At 37.6% G+C, this 14,811-nt stretch overlaps 1 protein-coding gene across 4 annotated transcripts in view; it reads right to left on the bottom strand.

The window, feature by feature from the left end:
• The window catches only part of SNX14 (sorting nexin 14), a 45,416-nt gene that overhangs the window by 3,719 nt on the left and 26,886 nt on the right, over positions 1–14,811 (bottom strand). For all 4 annotated transcript variants that reach the window (XM_059842510.1, XM_059842512.1, XM_059842511.1 and 1 more), the window contains 11 exons: positions 11,709–11,841; positions 10,805–11,006; positions 9,779–9,862; positions 9,542–9,642; positions 9,129–9,240; positions 7,315–7,355; positions 7,024–7,143; positions 2,661–2,784; positions 1,972–2,136; positions 827–922; positions 33–124 (listed from right to left, as the gene is read on the bottom strand). In XM_059842510.1, the coding sequence (XP_059698493.1) occupies positions 33–124; positions 827–922; positions 1,972–2,136; positions 2,661–2,784; positions 7,024–7,143; positions 7,315–7,355; positions 9,129–9,240; positions 9,542–9,642; positions 9,779–9,862; positions 10,805–11,006; positions 11,709–11,841 (1,270 nt within the window). The remainder of the gene's footprint in view (positions 1–32; positions 125–826; positions 923–1,971; positions 2,137–2,660; positions 2,785–7,023; positions 7,144–7,314; positions 7,356–9,128; positions 9,241–9,541; positions 9,643–9,778; positions 9,863–10,804; positions 11,007–11,708; positions 11,842–14,811) is intronic.

Raw genomic sequence — 14,811 nt, 5'->3', positions numbered from 1 at the left:
AGAAGGCAAGTTTATCACACGTTATGAGTTACCTGTTTGTTGAGCACTGGCTGCTGCAGTCCATCAAAGAGAAGCCTGATGCCTTCATATTTAGCCTCTTCCCCAATGCACTTGCCTATTAAATCTAGACCAAATTCCAAAAACAAATACACAAGTCATGAGGAAGTACTGCAAAGCAGCTATATGATGCAGTTATAGAACTTGATTAATTAACAAGAAAAAAACTGTTTAAATTTGAGTTCAATTTTTTTCTGTCTCAAATGGTAAATGGAAAAAAACCCCAAACTTCTGGGTTCATCCTTTTCTCCTCCTTTACCTTCAGGGCTCCACACCTAAATAATTACTACACTTTCTGTAATATTTGTGATATTGTTTTGTTCTAATGCACTGTTTAATAAACCACAAGTGGATTTTTAAAAATTACTTTTAATTAAATGGGCCCCTCTTTCCTAGTTTATACAGTGCAAGGATCCATATGTACCTTCCAGCTTAATGATGTGCCTTTTTTTAACACAGTTTTCATCTGGATAAATTACAAACCATAGGAACATTCAAAAGATGAGAAATTACAGTACTAAGTAAATGTGGAAAGGTCTTGATTTCCATCACCATGTCTTTATTAAATAATCACTATGTTACAACCTTAGTCAGCAACACTTAAATTAACAAAACTGAACGGTTGGGTTTTTATACTTGGTATTCCAGTAAATTCAAATTTCAGCAGCCCAAGTATTATTTGATTTGAAAGACAGAGTGACTGTATTTAGGTTAAATATCTGCTTGAACAATTAACCACACTCATACAGGCAGTCATGGAATACAGAACCTGGAATGTATCTCATCATTTCCTCAAAAGTCTGCTTTGCTCGTTTCTGTTTGTCCTGCAGAGAGCGAGGCTCAGTGTTCTCACAGAACACGGCATCTGCAGAGAAGACACATTGAACAAAAATGTATCTTTAGGCAGCTACAAACACATCACTGACACAGAAATGTATTTTGGATTGTGGCTTCAAAACTGAACTTCTTCTCTGTATTGTGCTGATTAGAAGGGAATTCTAGTCTTGTCACACCATACTTTTTGCTTACATTAGCCCAATCAAATCCACAATACCCCTCCTGTTTGAAGGACAATCATCTTTTCACAATTTGTTTCCATTCTTCTCAAAGTTTAAAGAATTCTCTTTAAAGTTTGGATCAATTCCATTTTAGGTTAGTTATGATCTCCTTGATCACAATTTCCCTTATGCTCTCAAAACTATAAGCAGTATTTACACCTTGTGCTAAAACACTGTCTGGAACTGTCTAAACCTTCAACTTTACTTATGAATGAGAAAGCAAGGATTGCTATTCATCTAATAAAATATAGAAATAATAAGCCCTCAGTTTTGGTTTTAGGCTCTGCTTTTTTGCCTTTCACAAGCTTCATTTCTGGTTTGGTAAGGACAGAGCTGTCCTGAATCCAGAGTTTTGGCCAGATGCATTGTTTGGATCAGACTCCAGCCATGCAGTATTCTACAGTTGTGAGGTAATTAAAAATTTTTTTAGTCGCCCTCCTTTTCCCTCATTTGAAGGTCAGGAACACTCAAGCCCTCTCAAGAGCTGACCACAACAAAGGGAAACAAAATATTAACAATTAAAAACTGATGTAGTACACAAGTGAAGTAACTTGATAACTTCATGAAACACCTGCATTGATACACTAAATCACTTTATTCTGTTTTTCTTGTTTTTTGCATGGCCATTTGCAAGCAAATTACTATTCATAATACTTTCTGTAATCATCACTGACAGACAACATAGGTGGCTCAATATCTTTCCACAACAAGCTCTGAAGTTAGTCCAGGCCCACTTGATTTTTAATACTCCACCCGTGTCAGTCAGCATTGCAAAGTTTAGCACTCGGAAACTTCACTCAAGGGATTTCAAACACCAGACCAAAGCAGTATTTTTTCATCAAAGATGAAAACTGACCTCTCAGCAGTGTTATGAGAGAAACCAACCGGTGCTCCTCAAATAGCTGCTCTAACTTGTTGTGCAAGTAATAGTCTGTGTATAGCTCCAACGTGTTTTTGAAGAGAATTCTTCCTCCCATCAAGAGATGATGCAGCCAGTCAGGAATGCGGAAAACTACCCTACCTGCAAAGTCACAGCAACACCTATGAGTAGTAATACATATGAGGGTCTCCTACTATTCATGATAAAAGAATCATTTATTCAAAAGAAAAAAAAAAAAAGATTGCAACCAATGAAAGAATATTTCAGTTTTGTTAGGGCAGCACTGAAAATATCAGTATTCTCCACAGTGCTTATCAAATACTTCCTTTACTATTTCTATTAATTTAACAATTCCAGTTCCCAGAGTCTACCAGCAACCTAGGTAGACCTGAGAAAAGGGATGAGACCTACTCTCATAAACTCATACTACTTAGATGCAGAAAGATGGAGACATAAAAAAAGCAACTAAGCAACAATGAATGATAAATGACATTTTAGCACCACAATAAAGTCTTCTAAGGAATAACCATGTCACTAAGTTGTACATTAGCTTGAAAGTGTTGAGTTATATATAACTGCTACAATAGGATTTCATATCTTACCAGAGACTGTGACTTCATATTTGTCATGAAGTATATGAATAATTAAGAGAAACCTCTTCTTACCAACATACATTAAGTAGTCATAGACTCCTTCTACAGTCATCATTTCCAGGAAGTAGTTCTGATTTTGTCGTCTTTCTGTATTCTCAGACCGGTTTGCATTGTTCTTGAATAGATCATTAAAAAGCTAAAAACAGAAACATAAGACTGAAACACTGCATCCAAAGGCAAAGGATAGCCATCAGTTCTTTGGATTGGTTTCTTTTTATAGAAGCAGCTTCTTTCCAGAGCTTTCAAAGAACTGATCGGGGTGTTGATTTGTTTCATTGTTTCTGGTTTTGTTTTTTCAAATCCTCCACTTTCCAATAAAGAGCTCATCACATGCTGCCAAGATACACAACAACCAAAATACCTGGGTTCACAACAGATCAGCACTGGGACATTAATTCATAAGCTTTTCTGCTCCTACTACCTTCTTCCAGTGTAAACAATTGTATGATTGTATGCATCTAGATATTTGTCATAGGCTCTGATTTCCTTGATGCACCCTCTTCTGAAAAAGAGGGGCTAAGACAATACAGGGTTTGTCGGGCTTAAATCACAAGGGAAGCCTACAACATCAAAGCACTCCTAAAAGTTCCTGTTGGCTTCCACTTTGAAATAAATACAATGGTTTCTAGACCAAATATACAAGTTTTTTACATAGAGAAATACCTTTTTTCCCAGTTTAATTATTTATAATAAAATCTTCATGAACGAACATTTAGGTTTCTTTCCACTTATCTCATTCCTCAATTACATTCCTTTAGAGTCTTCTATTCTCCTATACCATCACCTTCCTCCCTGACCCCTTTACTTCCTTGCCTTTGGGTCCTTCTGAAAATATATTCTAATTCTTGCAAAACTCCAAGAGGCTCTTCCCTGCACACCAAAAAGGGTCCCAAACCACCTAGGTAGCAGTCCTTGCCTCCCCTGCCCCCCAGTCTGTGAATCCTAAGAGAGGGAAATGAAAAATCAGGATCTAAATCCTGATGCTTTCCATGTTTAATATCTAGCAATCCCTACCAACAGTTTATTTTAAATTAACTTACCCCCAAAATAGTTAATCTAGATATAAAATAGGATTTATACAAGATACTCTGTATTATGAAAAGAAAGTTCAAAAGTTTATGCCAAGGCTCTAAAAAACATCTGAGAACTAATGAGAACATCTGAACTAATCTAAACATCTGAGAAGCAAATGCAACATAATCATAGAATTTTCAAGGCTGAGGTGAATGCCAGAGAGGTTTTTTTACCACTCCCAAAATAACAAAGTTCCAAGGAACAGGAAGTAATTTGCTTATATATGGTTCACTTTCTGTACTGCAATTCTCCCCAAAATAAATAAAGCCAAAACCATGCAAATCACAACACCACACAAGGCTTTAAACAGAATGCTTTGCACTCTCAGGAAAAATTACATCAGGATATCCGGCAAGAGTCAGGTTTTTGACCTGTACTCCTTCAGGTCCTCTCTTTTGTTAAGTGCTGAGCTGCTGGTATTACCTTCACAAGGTTCACTCAAACTAAATAACACCAACTGATTACATAATTTATATAGAAGGGCAAATATGGCTAATGCACTGGTGGATGACCAGTGTCCAGGAATGTAACAAAACTAAAAATAACACATAATTATTCACACCTACTTATGGAAGCATCCCTGGTAGGTTACTTAAAAAACTCCATATAAACTGAAGTCTACATCCTCCATAATTCTGAAACCAGAACAGCAGAAACACCTTAGCTGTAGTACTGTAACTTAAACGAGAGCTTCCTTTATTTTTTACATACACCTCACAACTTGACAAAGGTGATGCAAACTGAGCCAACTCAAAGCAGCCCATTGTGCAATGCAGACATAGGTTCAGTGTCTGGAGGCCAAGCTAAATCATTAACAGCAATCTGGCAGGTAACCTATAAAAAAATCAAAGATGAAGGCCAGCTTAGGGCAAAGCTTCTTGACTTTCAAGTGCTCCTTCCTCTTTCACCCCAAACCAGAAGCAGCATCATCTGAAAGCTGACTGTCCCTCCATACATGGATTATCTGTGCTGCACCTTAAACAGTAATGGTTCCTTGATCAGAGGCCCACTCTGAAAGCATTTCAGAATGCAATCTACAATGCACTGCAGCAGCCACAATACAAAGTGGCATTAGACCTCTACTTCTATCTTTTACACTCTCCAGTATCTTGGCAGGGAAGAAATTCAAGTGAAAAACACACAGCTGGTTATCCAGCACACAAGTTGAGCTTATATTCACAATTCAGATAAGCACAGGATTTTGCTTTAGATGTTTCTGTGCATATTAATATTTGAGACTAAGACCACAAACCTCAACACTGTCATCATTTGTATCTTTAAGATTAAACAGTAATTATGATTATAACCATTAAATATTCTTTAAAGGTTTACAATGAGGAAATTCCATGAATTAGTATTTATTAATAATGGTAGTCAAGCTCTTGAAGTCAGTGAAAGATAAAAGGCCTGTATTAAGTAAAAAGACCAAAGTAATCCCTTGTACAATAGGCTACCATGCCTTATTGGGAAAAGCAAGCAAAGGAAGCATGAATGCTCATATAAAGTGCCTCACAGAAAAAAAAAATAAAGTTACTCAATGGTGAGTGCATATGCAAACATACACCCATACATTCCAACACAGGTGTGAACTGTACAAAAACAATACCATGACTATGAACAATATCTACAGCCAGAGGCATAAACCTCTCTCTTGTTCTTCCTGCTCATTTAAAAAGTACAGAGGATACCAAAATAATAAGAAGATTTTATGCAGTGTCTGAATCATATCAGTCAGTGTAAGTGACCATGTCTTCCTCCAAGTAGCTACTCAAAAACATTTATTATACTGCTGGTGTTCCAAAAACAGCTTTTACTGCTGTTGGCAGGCCATCACAAGCCAGCAGAACAATGCCTTTGTTGGCATATTTTGCAAAGTCTGCATCAGCTGAGAACTCCTGACCTAATATAGCAAGTCTGACAGAAGTATGTTCAGAAGATGATCAAGCTGCTTACAGACCTTCAGAACAGAAACAAGGCCAGAAATCCTGCTAGTGCCCCTAGGAGGGAAAAGCAGAGTTTTTTGTTCATTTGTTTTTTTTTTTTAATCAGGCAGGTTGGCAACTCTTACTTCTAGTGGATCTGATACAGAATGAAATCCAATTGTTCCTGGTTATATTGGGGTTGACTACCCACTTTCATCGTGCATTTTTAAATAGAAAGTTTTCCACCAATATTTAGACCACACAGACATACACACGCCCCAGGAACATTCAAAAGGAAGGAGCATGCAGATGATCTGTCAGAGCATTAGGCACATTTCTGACTGGGCCTGCCCAGACAGACCTTCAGGCATTCCTTATTCAGCCCGCTGAGGAAGAGGGAGCCTGCAGGTTCCCCACTCCTGCAGCACCAGGAACGTGCATTGTAATCTCAGCACAGGCCAACATGCTGAAACTGAAATAAACAGACCTCTGCCAGAAAAGACACATGAGAACACAGTGGCAATACAAGCATAAGCTGGAAATCTACCCCCATTTACCAAAAAACTGAAGAACTCTCTTGCTCTGAGATAACACATTCTTCTCCCAAATGGGCACTCAGGAAGTGCTAATCTTTCGTCTCTTTGGCTGCCTGCCAGATCCCCACAGACTCCATACAGACAGCTCACACTGTCCTGAACAGACATTGGCACTCAGCTCCTTCACCAGAACTGAGGTGCCTCGCTGCTGCACAGCAGTTATTGCACAGAATCACAGAATGGACTGGCTTGGAAGGGACCTCTAAGATCATCTCCAACCCTCTGCCATGGGCAGGAACACCTCAACTAGACCAGGCTGCCCAGAGCTCCATCCAGTCTGGCACTAAATACTTCCAGGAATGAGGAATCCACAACCTCCATGAGCAATCTGTTCAAGCACCTCACCACCCTCACAGTTACACATTTTTTCCTAATATCTAATCTAAACCTACTCTCAGTTCCATTTCCCCTTGTCTGGTCAATAAATGCTCCTACAGTCTCACTCCATCCTCCTTGTAGGCTTCCCTCAGGAACTGGTAGGCTACACATCTGCACAAAGATGACATCTCTCACAACAGAAGTGAAAGTGCAGAACTTGAAGATAGCTCAAGTCTATGCCACACATATCTGGGGAGCAGGAAAGTGTGTCACTTCAGTCCACCTGTGGTCTGGCCTTTGGACTGAACACCCTCACTGTCTGCATTCCTAGACAGCATTTTCAAGCTTGCCTTCATCTGAAATAATTTTAGTTAATGAGCTCTAAGACAGCTCCCTAGTATGAGAGAAAATGCATGGTCAGTTTTCCCCACTTCTAAAATGGGAAAGGAACATGACTTATTGTACCTTCTTGTTATTTTCAGAAGTGGGACTCAGAATGGTAAGTTCTGGCCTGCTTGGTTTAGGCTTGGGAGATTCACAGGAGTTGATAAAATTCATGATGAATGGCTCCAAATGCTGACCTTTCTGAAAAAAGATATGAGTGACCTGTCACTTGCATAATTATAGGAAAGTGAAAACAAAAACAACAAAAAACCCAAGAATTTTCAAACAAAATTATGATTAGCCTGTAACTCAGTAAGATCATAAAATTAGCTAATGAAGTTAAGATATTGGCAACATGAAATACTTGCTCACCTCTTTCATCAGCTTTCCTGGAACAGATTTTATGATTTTACCTACAATTAGAGAAAAAGAAACAAACAAACATTTTCTGTTATCACTGTCTGATTTGAAAGACATTTTGCTCTGCTAGATTTTATGTACTCATTGTCTAGTAGTCATTTCAAAATACAGTAATTTTTAAAAATCTGCCTTTTTTTTTATTTGGCACAAAACCCTATGAAAACAGTTTTGCACATAACCTAGCAAAGCTTGTAACCTAGCGATTATTACTCTTCAAGAAAATATACTTAGAAATATACAGATTATTAATCTGAATACTTTTTAAAAAGCCCACAATAAATTACTGTAGTTCTACCTCTTAACTCTTCTAGAGTTTAACCATAAATAGTAGTTCTAACACTGTAACAACAGTACTGCTCCAACACTAGTACAGGCAAAATTCCTTGTATTTAATTACTCCTAGAATCATAAACATTTATTACAGAAGAAATCAAGACAACTCAGATTCTCCTCTTCCTGTGGAAAAATCAGCATATGTGGAGAGATTCTGGGGGAAACCAGCCTCAAAAACCCTGGTGAGTAGAATTTTCTAAACTGGACAGGTTACGGCTGTGGCCTTAAAGATCAGCTCTTGTGTCCTGATAAGGCTATGAGGATATGGCACAGGAACTTTGAATGCTGAAAAATGCAAGTGTCTAGGACTAGTTTTATTTTAAGTACTACAGTTACAGTAACATTTTTCTTATCTACATGTCATTAAATATGGAATTTCTATCAGAAAGTATGTACAGTGATCAAATGATAATAATAAAAACCTCTCATCCTCACAAAAAGCCCTACCAAAATGCCAAGACTTGTTATAATGCTGTTTATGGAAGTGAAGCATGGTCTCAGATAGGAAATGCATTTCAGTACCACCATAATTATAAGCTTTGAAAAGGATGTACAGCTGGATCTAGAAGGGAGACCTGAAACAAAACCAAAACCTTTTGACTGAAGGCTGAGAACAGAAATCTCACTCAACAACTCATGAAGCAGACCAAGAGAAGGGCTGCCCCAGCAGGACCACACTGTGAGACCAGGAGCTGCAGAAATGCAGCGGCGCAGCTCAGACACGGCTCCCTGGGGCCACAGCCACAAATGGCACAAGACATGGAGACAGAACGGCCATGAGGTTGACCTGACCAGCTCAGGCCCACTATTCTGAGACAGCTATATGGCAGCCAAGTCACACTACAGTCAACTTTTTTGATTTATTATGAACTACTGTCATTAGACATTAGAACTTCTCAATTTCTACTTGACCTGTCTGTATCACACACAGAGATTCTATTAAGTAGCTCATGTTAGAAAAGATCAAAACAGCAGGTAGTACTAGAAATATCAAATACTGGAGTTTTCAGAATAAAAAAATTAGAGGAGTTTAATCAATTAACATCCAAAGGTAATTTTATAAGTGTTCATGCCATCTCATCTGCAAATAATGACAGACATGCAGATTTGACTTGTGACAATACTGTAAATTTTCTTGAACTATGCAATTTATTAAGAGAAACCTTATCTTGCTTGTTGACACAAAAATCAAAAGCCACTTAAGCAATTTTTTCCAAAATTTCAAAATGTCTTTTTTCTTCAAGGAAGAAGTATCAGCATGTCTTCCTTGCTGAGCTATAATTTTAGGGGCTGTGAAGAAGCAGAGTTCTTATTTCATACATCCACAAGAGTTTATCTATTCATTATTACTGTCAATTACAGAACCACAGAATTCAATCACAGCATCCACAGCATTCCTATTTGTCAGCATAAACAAGTAGCATATTACATACCAAGATTCACATCAGGCAACATTTTATCAAGAAACTGAGTCTCTCCTCCATTAGGGGACAGGAAGTCAGCTAAAAGCTGGCTGTTACTTAGTTCTGGATGTTGCAGAAGTTTCTTTGAAACAAAAGGAACAAAGGAGGTATAAGTACTTTAAAACTAACCTTAAAAAATCAATTTCTGTATAGTAAAAAGATATTCAAAGAGTATTATACTGTCACAGATATGGTCTGTGATTTCACAGATATTTGCACAAGATTTCTGTTTTGAGTCATGTGTAACTTTAACATTGCCCACTTCAATCCTTTCTGTAACTACAAAGTTACTTGGAAAGAAACAAAAAAACCCCATATATTCTTTTATTAGTTTTATATCGTTAGTTTTATAATATTCTTTGCTCCAAATGTTTGTTTGATACCTGCAGATATTCCTGAAACTCCTCTCGCTTGGATTTTAAGAACTCATAGTTCTTGGGGCCAATGATTCTCTTTGAGGGAAGCTGAGCATCAGGAAATGTACCTAGTAAAGATACCAAGGAGTTTAAATTATTCTTGTAGGGCAGTAAACACTGATTTTATTATTTTAAATTTAATCTAAGTAATGAATAATAATCACAGCAGGGGGAAAATGGCTTTCCAAATGACAGAGAACGTACCATGAAATTCCGTAAGTTTTGATTCAAGCACATAGAATTCAAGATACCTCCTGTAGACAGACCAGTGTTCAGGTTCATGTCCAACTGGTGAAAAAAAAAAGTTAAAAATAAACCAGGTTTTATGGCACCTGGGAGACAAATTAGCAACAGCAAACATATGCTGATTATCATAAGAAAAACCTCAATGACATTAGTCCCATTCTGTAGTAACATAAACCTCAAGGTACTTTTAATGTTACAGTAAAATGCATAATTGGTAGACAGATACGGTACTAGCAAGGAAATTATCATTTATGGGATCACTACAATCTAAACAATGGAGTCCTGCATAACTTCAACATGATGGCTGACTACATTAGATCTATTTTCCAACGTTGAACCAAATGACTTACAGAAATAGTACTTGTTGAATATAGTCCTTTGCACCACCAAATTGAATGCTGACGATTCTTAATCCTATCACTAAAGACATCACTAAATGCTTCTTAAATACTTTCTACTTATTGTGGAAGTATTCGCCTCACTAAGACAAATCCCAGCAGCCTTGGGATGATGCTGTTTTCCACCCACTCCATATGGATGTACTGCTATCCAGATACTGGTAAACTAACTGCACGCCACAATGGTTCCTAATAAGCAAAACATTTTCATTTCCTAAGAACTAATTTAAAGGTTATATAAAAAATTACTTGTTGTTCATTATTCCAAACTTCAGAATGGGTGAAAAAAAATATAACAGGTGTTTATTAATATGAATTTTAAGATAAGTATTTTTGGAAAGACAACATTTCAAACTTTGGCAAGAAGTCTAAATAGAACTGATTCATGCTGAGGAGTAAGTTCTCAACTTGCAAATGCTAATGTGATCATTTATCTCTCAAACTCATTTCCTCAGAACGTTCAAATTATTTTGAAATCAGAACAACACATATACAAAACACACTTGCAAGAGCCAACAGAATATATCACATCAGAATATTCTGAGTTTACTTTCCAGTGACACTATTGATCTGAAACATTGCATACCTGCCCTTCTATCATTTCTCTCTACATCAATGCAGAATACAGGAATTCTTTCCTTTCTGTCTTTTCTTTCCAAGGAGGGATCATCAAAAAAATCAACGTATGGGATGCTGATTTTCCACGCAGCAAGGTTGCGGGGTGTGTTTGGGGTGGTAACAGCCTCCTCAGGAGAATCATCTTCCATCACCATAACACCTTCTTCAATCTGCAGGGATCCAGAGATTTCCAGTTCTAATTTAATTGGTACAGTCTACCTCTGCTTCAAAACAATTCCCTCCTCTTCCCTTTTTCAAAATTTCCATTTGTTCCCCCAGCTGTGGTTCAGGTAACAATATCCCGTGCAGCAAATTCTACCACTGGCTCTATTCATGACTGTTTAGCATGGAAGAAAAGCATTAACTGAGGGAGACATCCAAGACAAATGAGAAAGGACTACTGGCTCCTGATCTATAGAGAGAATGCTGCATCACAGACCAACTTGACAGCAATTTCTACACTATGCTATTTATGGTTTTAAGGTCTTGTGGCAGGCTGCAGATGAAGAGCCATGCACAGTCTTGTGCATACCTTACTACCCAGGACTGGAGAAAAAGTCATTGCTCATAAAAATATCTGACACTGCTAACTTTTGGTATTTCTCTGTACAAAACCATAAGCTCAGAAGCACAGAAACTGGGAATCTGACCTAGGCTTGTGAATGAATACAGGGAGGATAAGGCAATTTAATCAGAAGCCAGCACGTGAAAACTGTGTAGTGAAGAAAGCAGAAATTTAATTACAATAAACTATTGATTAAATGAATTATTTAATGAATAATGAAATTTCTCTGCTCAGAAATGAGCAAAGGAGAAAAAAAAAAATCAAAGCCCAACAAAGACTACAAGTAAAATTTAATGGCTTTACTCACAAAATCATCTTCTCCTTCATTTAAGTTATAGTTAGGCAACATAGCTCCTTCCATTGCAGAACTCTTGAATACACCTTTTATTTTGTTCCCTATTTTGCTGATTCCAAATGATTCTCCTCTCTTTTGTGTGGTCCTAGGATTATAGAAGCCATAGTTCACAACACAAGGCCTATCATTACGCAGCTGCTCATTAGGCCATTGCACAGCATTTGCAGATAAGAGAAACAACTCTATAAACAGGTATCCAACATATTTACAGTTCCACTTATTTAAAATTCATTTATGGTATATCTGTTCTCTGATCAACCAGCAGATATTCTTGACTACATCTGAGACACAGGATTCCCATATGCTTAACCACAAGTAAACTCTTAAAATAGTATCCTAGCAATTCATGACACAGAATAAACAATTAGCTAAGTAAAACAACTGTGTTTTGACAGCAGAAACTGGGGTATTGCTACAAGCATGCACATCAAGTAGGTCATTAACTTTGTCCTTTTCCTTGTACTTGAATTTAAATATTTATCCTTCTACCAAGTGTAGATGCATTTTTTAAATGGAATTTTACAAGCACATATCATTCAAGATAGATCTCAGTTTTTAAGCAGTAGAGACAGATAAAAGGAATGTGCAAGGAGCAAGACTAAGCATGAGAGAAAACAGATGCAACTGAGGAATCCTGGTTTGAAGAGCCAGTCTGACCGAAAGATGAAGCATTTTTAAAGTCTCACCACTTACAACAAAGTGTCCAAAAGCGAAAAAAACAGGTATAGGACTAAAAAAAAATACTTGGGCAGCAAGCAATCTCCTCACTGAGAGAACAGATTTTTTATTATTCTTATGCCCTTACACAAGTCCTAACACTGAAGATTATTTCTTGCATAGAAATGCTGGAAATTTTGGAAAGAAAAATGTTTCTGTTGAATGTAGAATCAGCCTGAGCTTCCTTATGGTGGTTCAATATATACAGTTGAGAGACAAGTTAAAAAATCAATACAGTGAACTTCAGAATCAAATATTCAAAACCAATTTATAGACTGCTACTAGATGTACAGCTAGTACTTTGGAGGACAAAAAATCCTGTTTCTTTTTCCTTTAAAACAAGCAACTATTGACTTCTGGAAGGGATTACAAAGAGAACTGCAGCAATCAGCAGGTAAAGCATTTTCCTCATTCATAAAACCATGCAGACAACACCAGCTGCTGACTCCAAGCATGCACGTGCATGTCTCTAATAACCTTCCTGTTTATAATCTTACACAGATTGTGTACATGACTGAAGTTGTGTAAATAACCCACTGTTTTTCCATTTTTTTTTGCTTTTTCTATCTCATCTAATCATCAGCTATCTGGCACCATCTATCTTAATTATCTCGCCTATGCAATGACAAGGTTGCTTGGCTGCTTGCAGTCTAAATCCATATTTGAACAATTTTACTCCATTCTTGAACAACTTCTACTACGTGTTACTGTGCTGATCTGAGCTGTTTCACATAGGGGACCTTACCTGAATCTTGTTCAAGTGCACTGGGCTAAAAACCACAAACCTCAATCAGACAAAACTAGCTTTTCTGGAAGGCTGGTATTTCTCTGGCTTAACCTTGAAGGGAGATTTCATAATTCCTCAGAAATCTAGTGGAGTTCTCAAGAGCTTGAGCAAAAACATTGATTTGCACAAGGTCAGTGATTTGATAGGAGCACTCCAGTCAAAGCAGTTCTTCCCCACACTGAGCATGCTGCAGGTGAAAGCTTCATTCACCTGTGCCTGTAGTGAGCTGTATGCAGCCAGAACTCAACCTGGCAGCCAGGAACCAACCCTTCCAGCCCCAGCACAGAGCCCAAAGATTACACCACATGAATAAAAAGCAATCACTGAACTGGACAAGTATCAAGTAACAAACTAGGATGGGAATCTTCACAGGAAGTGACAAATTCAGAACAAACACCAGTGAATGACAGGGTACACAGACACTCCTCCACAATATATGGAGAGAACACAGGACTGGTTTGGCAAAAATCCTTGATCACAAATCACATTCGATGAGCATGGAAAAGAAATGTGTGGATTTTAGCAAAGATGGATGGACTGACAACAGGACGACTTGACGTTTCAAAGAAGTGGAGCAATAAAAAATAATACACAAAAGGTATCACGATGAAAATCTAATAGATTCAGTGGCTAAGCAGAAATAGAAGAAAGACCTTGAGACTAGGTAGAAGGAAAGATGGGACTAAGATAGGGGCAGTTTCAAGACACAAAGGACCAAAGATGACAGAAGGTAGCCAGTTTAGAACAGAGACAAGATCTTTGTTAAGACCTGTCAACAAATATACATACATCCAAAACTTGATGGAAAAATAACTCACTCCCTCTAGTGCTAATCCATATAACAGCATTATTAGACCATCATTCTATAGTTGCTTTCTCAGGAGGGCCCTCTGTGCAGAGTCTACAGGCTACAACATTCCTGAAGAATGATGTGACAACAAGAGCTTGGAACACTTTTTTTTTTTCCAAACATTCCAAAAGTAATACATACCTAACACTAAAAAAAATTACAATTATTGCTTACTCTATAAAAGGGAATTGCAGACTGAAGAAGTCCACTCTGCACTGTGGCATTCTTCAGTCATGGATGGTTGCAAAATCATTTTCCCACAGGATGCCTGCCTCATTCAGTGCACTGAACACATCTTGGCAGGTGATGAGCTAGGGCTGTGCAGCTGAAGAATGATGCTGTGAGCTCTCTGGGTCAAGAAGGACCAGACCAGTTGTATATATTAGACAAGTCATAGTACCATTTCCTGTGGCTGACTCAACTACCTACACACAGTTAGGAGGAATGCTGCACTTGAAAATCAATGAGCTGCACTTATAACTCAAGAACTCCTTATTGCTCAACAATCAAGCAAGTTATAGCTCAACATGCTGAACTCGCACATAAAATATAAAAGCATCTAATAATTTTTCAGGTTAAGAATCAAGGTTAAGTTGAAAAATTTCCCCTCAAGACTAATATGAGCAAACTATGTCATACTTATTCTCTGTTAAATTCTAAGGAAAAGTCCATGAGGAAAAGATTATTTTCTGAGTTTGGAT

Source organism: Haemorhous mexicanus, chromosome 3 (assembly GCF_027477595.1).
Source record: "Haemorhous mexicanus isolate bHaeMex1 chromosome 3, bHaeMex1.pri, whole genome shotgun sequence".
Taxonomy (NCBI): Eukaryota; Metazoa; Chordata; class Aves; order Passeriformes; family Fringillidae; genus Haemorhous; species Haemorhous mexicanus.
The sequence above is the reverse complement of the archived record's forward strand: the minus strand, read 5'-3'. Positions and strand labels throughout refer to the sequence as shown.